The following is a 7,035-nucleotide window of genomic DNA, read 5'->3' as shown; positions in this document are numbered from 1 at the left end:
CACCCACGTTTGACTTGACAAATCCTCGGAAAGAGCAATTCCACATTCATGGTCTGAGAATTTGACTTTATGTCTGGGGAGGTAGTTTAAACATTACCAAATGCCATTTCTCAAATGTCTTATTTAACATTTGAAAGACTCCATATAGAGTATGTGAATTACAATGTCATTGTCAATTCTTGTTAGCAATTTGCTGTGAATTTGAATCACATGAATTCTTACATAATTCAGATCTTTTGCTTTCCCCTTTTATTCCAATTCAAATAAAGGCTTAAAAACCAGTTTACCATCTTACCAGGAGCAGGGGGCTTTAGCAAGGGGATTTATCAGTTGCAATGGCTGATGCAGAGCAGACTGTTACTGTTATGAGAACCAAGTGTTTATGCATGTCGCCCATGTATAAACTTGAAAGCTGGAGCACATTAATTGCGCTTTATTGTGACTGGTACATGTGGTTTACGCACCACAGCGGGGTCCCAGCGCGCAGCTCCAAGACAAACACAGCTTTTTATGGAGAAATGTAACAGTGGTTTCAGCTCCAGGGGGAGATGTGCTGCCAAGCTATGGACAATGTCTGCACAGGCAGGAGGCAGGCACCAGCAACTGGGAAGAGGGGATAAAAAAATGGAAGGATAGGCTGGTGGGCAGGACCAGCCCAAAATCTAAATATCAGCATTGTTAAAGGCCTAATATGAAATGGTGTAAAATAGTTCTACAACACAGTAGCAGAAATATGATAGACCTATTCAAAAGGGATAAAGTCATGTAGGCTTTAGCTTTGGAGAGACTGAACTTATGAAAAGCCTGACATTTTGATTGCCTGTGTTATATTTGGGAAACACAGAGATTTTTTTTCTTAAAGGCAGTGTCATGACTCATTATTAAAACTCTGTCTCTCTCTTTCTCTCACCATGGAATGCTGTCACCCCATGTAAGTTATTATTGCTGGAGCTGATGTTTGAATGGAAAACAGAAAGTTCAGCATAGCTTCACAAACACGGGCAGGCAGCGGCCTGGAGGCCCTGACCGTTTTCCACCTCAACTGAGGCTGCAGTTTAGAAAAATATTAACACTTTTGTCAACCAACCAGAAATTTGGCGCGAGGCTCAACTGCGTGGAACAAGCAGCTTTTTGTTTGCAGTTTACTCAAGCAGTTTGAATTCCTCAAATGTGACAGAACACTGATGCAATGCGATTACAGTTATACTTGAAAGGGCATATACAACTAACAGCTGATGTCACTTGGGAAAATATGACTAGTTTTGCCAGTGAGAGCTTCATACTGTAGGTGGGTCCACAAGGTAATCAGTCTAATGAAAAAGAAACTAAAATGAATACTTTTAAAAATGTCACCGAAACTAATGATGTCTATTTAATTTATACAATATATTCTTGCATCAAGTTAATGACCATTGTCAATTTGAAGAGGCGCTGTAGCAAAATGTTTCAGATACAAATGAATATTTTCTTAAACCAAAACATAGGGCTATTGTAGGATGTCTCTGCTTTGCTTATGTTAATAACCACTACACTTAATTTGACATGCATTGTAAAGTAATGAAGAGTAAAGTCATCATTGAAAATATATAAATATGTTTTATTAATGTCCATTGTTTTGAAAAATATGCATTTGCAAAGGCACTTATATATCTCAACAGGCCCTATATTTATAACTCATAAGTACATGTGCTTTTATATACAATATACAAAACCTTCGGAAAAACCATAAAGAACTTGCAATTAAATATACAACACAATAAATACATTTACGGGGAGAGAACACTAAACCAAATGTTGATACATCCATGCAAGGTCTATTTTGCATTCATGTTCAGTTGGTTAACCAGAAACAACCAACTAACTCTATGGCATACAATACAAGAAATGTTTCCTTTAGAAGCATATCTGATTCTGCATGTGCTCCGAACTGTGTGGTTTAACTGAAAGCAATGTGGATCATCTGTCACCAAACGAAAGCACAACCACTGTTACGTTCAGGTATTGCTACTAATCGAGCATTAGATGCAATCCAACCTGAGCTTTTCAAATGATCGTATAACAAAATAGCATCCTTTGGCATTGTCAACACAAGACACTGTGAGAGATGTCACTTGAAATGTCAGATGTGTGTTGGGCTCTCTAGGTAAGAGTCTGTTTTGGCCATGTGGAGCACCACGGCTGGGGACTTGTAGTGACAGTGGGAGGTGCTGCAGCTGACGCTGCCACAGGGCTTCCTGCTAGTCCGCACCGATAGCTTCCTGTTGCACAGGCCCTGCCAGGTCTGCAGGGTCTTGGAGCTCCAAACCCACACACCGCTGGTGATGCCCACCACCAGAGACATGAAGATCTTCAGCATGAACACTGCCACGGTGGGCACCGACTCCTCCAGGGAGCAGTCCTCATGCCGGCGCCCGGGGAACGACACACACTTGTTCTCCAGCGCCTGGAACTTCCAGTACCCCATGTTGAGCCTCTCGTAGAAGTAGCAGATGATGACGCAGGTGGCGGGCACCGTGTACAGGATGGAGAACACACCGATCTTCACCATGAGTTTCTCCAGCTTCTCTGTGTTGGTGCCGCCCGTCTTCATTATCTTCCGGATGTGGAAGAGCGCCACGAAGCCCGTGAGGATGAAAGAGGTGCCAATGACCAGGTAGCAGGACAGAGGGATGAGCACGAAGCCGGTCAGTGCGTTAACGTCCATGCTGCCCACATAACACAGCCCCGTCAGCTCGTCCCCTGCCACCTTCCTCATAGTTAGGATGACGATTGTCTTCATGGCTGGGATGCCCCAGGCGGCCATGTGGAAGTAGCTGCTGTGGGCCTCGATGGCCTCGTGGCCCCACTTCTTGCCAGCGGCCAGGAACCAGGTGAGTGTGAGGATGACCCACCAGATAGATGAAGCCATACCAAAGTAGTAGAGGATGAGGAAGACGATGGTGCAGCCCGTAGACTCCAGCCCCTCCTGGATGATGTAGAGCTCGCCATTCTCCCGGTCACAGGCGATGTTCTCGGCCCCGGCCACCGAGCGGATGACGAAGGCCACCGAGTAGACGTTGTAACACATGGAGAGGAAGATGATGGGCCGCTCCGGGTACTGAAAGCGCTGCGGGTCCAGCAGGAAGGTGAGGACAGTGAAGGCGGTGGAGATGAAGCAGAGTGTGGACCACACCGCCATCCAGATGAAGGCAAAGTCCTTGTCCTGCCGTGACCAGAACACGTCCACCACCGAGGAGCAGCGCGGGGCACACGACTGGCTCTTCTCCACGTACTGGAACTTCTCTGGGTTCTCGCAGGAGCCCAGGCTGTTGCCCGAGCGCCCGCTGGTACCCGAGCCAGGCTCCCTGGGTCTGGGGGGCACCGGTAGCATGCCCTCCCCCTTCTTGGTCTCCTGCTTGGTGTCATTCTCAGGCGCCTCCATGCACAGCGAGTTGGGGTTGTTTTTAGTGGGCAGCTTGGAGCAGTCCAGTGAGTCAGGCCAGCCGAAGCTGAATTTCTCCATGATGGGAGAGCACTTCTGCCTGGCCTGCTCACACATCGGTCGGCAGGCAGGGATGGTGGTGGACACTTTGTCAGTGCACATGGGGACGTAGAGGGAGCAGAGGAAAAAGCGCAGGTGCACGTCACAGCCGTATTCCACTAGAGGGGCAAACTCATTCAGTTTGATGCTGGCCTCTGCTTGGCTTTCGTATTTCATGAAGTTGGGCATTCTTGTCATATTGTAGCCAATGCCCTGGCACATGGGTATGGTGATGGGTTCACATTTTGCAGGTCTGCCCCTCTCTATATCATATGCTCCGATATCCAAACTGGATGCAGCAATAACAAGTTGGCACCAGAGTAAAATGGCAATCCTCAAGTGAAAAATATACATGTTGATATCAGGAAAGTTAATATAGCATAAAGTACTTATTGTTTTAGAATAGAAAAGTAAAATAGAAAGGAACAGTGGTTGTAACAATTCCAGACTGATGAGTTGGTGCCCAAAATGTTTACATTTCCCCACTGTCAATTCTGATTAAGCATATGTTAGTTCCAAGGTGAGTTCACTTAAAACCCGACCATATGGATCTCCTATGGTCAAAATTGCACACCTCCGCAAAACGTCTTGTTTGCCCTGAAAACAGTATCTGAATTACAGTTCCAAATCCAGTCGGATATGTTAAAGCACGATACGCTTCACATGTTTAGCAAAGTGACGGAAACATGCTGTGGACGTTCGAATTGTAAACTATTAGTCTCTATACCATCGGTATCACGCATATTACAATCTCAAGCCAGGCAGTTGCGTTGAACCGTAATAAGCCTAGGTAAAGTCCTTAATTTCCGAAATTATTTTAAGTTGATATGGTGTTCAAAATCACATTTTAGTAGGCTCCTGTTTGTAACCACACCAGCGCACCACACGCGGAGATACTGGGTCGTTTAAAAATACTCAAGTCGTCCAGCTCTGTCCGTCTTCTTGTCCCTCCATCGCTTGAGTGCATTAACATTCTCTGTGCTCTGCTCTCTGCCTCTTCAATAAAGGGGCGGGAGTTGGGTGACGAACTTGTTTCGCCCCGCCTTAACTCATTCTCAAATGTATTTTTCTTACAGAGGTAAAATGTATTTTATATTGGATATTCTGTTCTCTAGTCAATAGCTAAGCATGCCAACCATGACTGTGAAGATTGTGTATTTTGAATCAGGGGAAGATGGAGAACAATCCACACTTTTGTTTGTCAAGTCACATAGTATTTTTGAAAAAAAAATATTTAACCTTTATTTAACTAAGCAAGTCAGTTAACTTAAGAAGAAATTCTTATTTACAATGACGGCCTAACCCGGGCCAAACCCGGACGACGCTTGCCCAATTGTGCACCGCCCTATGGGACTTACAATCACGGACGGATGTGATACAGCCTGGAATCGAACCAGGGACTGTAGTGACGCCTCTTGCATTAAGATGCAGTGCCTTAGACCGCTGCACATTTCATTTGAGAAAGTAAGAGATGAGATGGCAATAAAGCACAAAATATTTACATTTTCATACAAAAGAGCTCTTATGCTACAGTTAGGTTAACTAAAGCCATTAAGGAATGACTAGTGGAAGCCTGACTCTTCTCGGTCTTCTACTTAAATGTATTTATTTTATTTAACCTTTATTTAACTAGGCAGGTCAGTTAAGAACAAATTCTTATTTACAATGACGGCCTACCCCGGCCAAACCCGGATGACGCTGGGCCAATTGTGCGCCGCCCTATGGGACTCCCAATCACGGCCGGATGTGATACAGCATGTCTGCAATGCACCATGGATAGATGCTGTGTGGATAGTGACCACTAGATGGGAACAATAGCCTATCAGGCCTTCTATATTACTGTCACTGCTCAGTAATTGAGTTACACACCATGTAAAATTAGTATTATATTAGATATTCGGACGGATATTTGTTTCTTTCGCCTCAATAGCTATTGTACCAAGCATGCAATGACAATGAAAATTGTATATTCTGAGTCAGGGTGGATGGATTACAATCCATGGCTTTTTTTGTTTGTTGAAATATAATCAAATGTTGTTGTCAGTCAGAACTCCCTCATGTCTTTTCCTCCCTGAGGCTTACAGCAGGGGCGGAATGGGACAAAAATTCATCCCTGGCATTTTAGCCACACCAGCCCACATCACCTCACGCATGTGCTGTTACCCATCCTAGTGGTGAATGAAAGAACACACACATATTAGACAAAGAAGAAAATCACTGAATAAATGCCTTATAGATGACCAATGGCTTATACATACAGTTGAAGTCTGAAGTTTACATACACCTTAGCCAAATACATTTAAACTCAGTTTTTCACAATTCCTGACATTTAATCCTAGTAAAAATTCCCTGTTTTAGGTCAGTTAGGATCACCACTTTATTTAAAAAATGTGAAATGTCAGAATAATAGTAGAGGGAATGATTTATTTCAGCTTTTATTTCTTTCATCACATTCCCAGTGGGTCAGAAGTTTACATGCACTCAATTAGTATTTGGTAGCATTGCCTTCACATTGTTTAACTTGGGTCAAACGTTTCGGGTAGCCTTTGGGCCATTCCTCCTGACAGAGCTTCAATATATCCACATAATTTTCCTCCCTCATGATGCGATCTATTTTGTGAAGTGCACCATTCCCTCCTGCAGCAACGGACCCCTACAACATGATGCTGCCACCCCCGTGCTTCACGGTTGGGATGGTGTTCTTCGGCTTGCAAGCCTCCCCCTTTCTCCAAACATAACGATGGTCATTATGGCCAAACAGTTCTATTTTTGTTTCGTCAAGACCAGAGGACATTTCTCTAAAAAGTATGATCTTTGTCCCCATGTGCAGTTGCAAACCGAAGTCTGGCTTTTTTATGGCAGTTTTAGAGCAGTGGCTTCTTCTTTGCTGAGCGGCCTTTCAGGTTATGTCGATATAGGACTCATTTTACTGTGGATATAGACACTTTTGTACCCGTTTCCTCCAGCATCTTCACAAGGTTGATTTGCACGTTCATCTCTAGGAGACAGAACGTGTCTCCAGCCTGAGCGGTATGACGGCTGCGTGGTCCCATGGTGTTTATACTTGCATACTATTGTTTGTACAGATGAACGTGGTACCTTCAGGCATTTGTAAATTGCTCCCAAGGATGAACCAGACTTGTGGAGGTCTACAATTTTTTCTGAGGTCTTGGCTGATTTCTTTAGATTTTCCCATGATGTTAAGCAAAGAGGCACTGAGTTTGAAGGTAGGCCTTGAAATACATCCACAGGTACACCTCCAATTGACTCAAATGATGTCAATTAGCCTATCAGAAGCTTCTAAAGCCATGATATCATTTTCCAAGCTGTTTAAAGGCACAGTCAACTTAGTGTATGTAAACTTCTGACCCACTGGAATTGTGATACAGTGAACGATGAGCGAAATAATCTGTCTGTAAACAATTGTTGGAAAAATTACTTGTGTCATGCACAAAGTAGATGTCCTAACCAACTTGCCAAAACTATAGTTTGTTAACAAGAAATTTGTGGAGTGG

The 7,035-nt window shown here is 44.0% G+C and overlaps 1 protein-coding gene across 1 annotated transcript; it reads right to left on the bottom strand.

Moving 5' to 3' along the window:
- Positions 1-1,576: 1,576 nt before the first annotated feature.
- LOC115148709 (frizzled-9) lies at positions 1,577-4,476 on the bottom strand. Its single transcript, XM_029690843.1, has one exon. The coding sequence runs from the start codon at positions 3,872-3,874 to the stop codon at positions 2,120-2,122; it is 1,755 nt and encodes a 584-aa protein (XP_029546703.1). The 5' UTR covers positions 3,875-4,476; the 3' UTR covers positions 1,577-2,119.
- Between the last annotated feature and the right edge of the window lie 2,559 nt (positions 4,477-7,035).

Source organism: Salmo trutta, chromosome 15 (assembly GCF_901001165.1).
Source record: "Salmo trutta chromosome 15, fSalTru1.1, whole genome shotgun sequence".
NCBI classification, from domain to species: domain Eukaryota; kingdom Metazoa; phylum Chordata; class Actinopteri; order Salmoniformes; family Salmonidae; genus Salmo; species Salmo trutta.
Note: the sequence above shows the minus strand (reverse complement) of the source record. Positions and strands in the feature narration are given on the sequence as shown.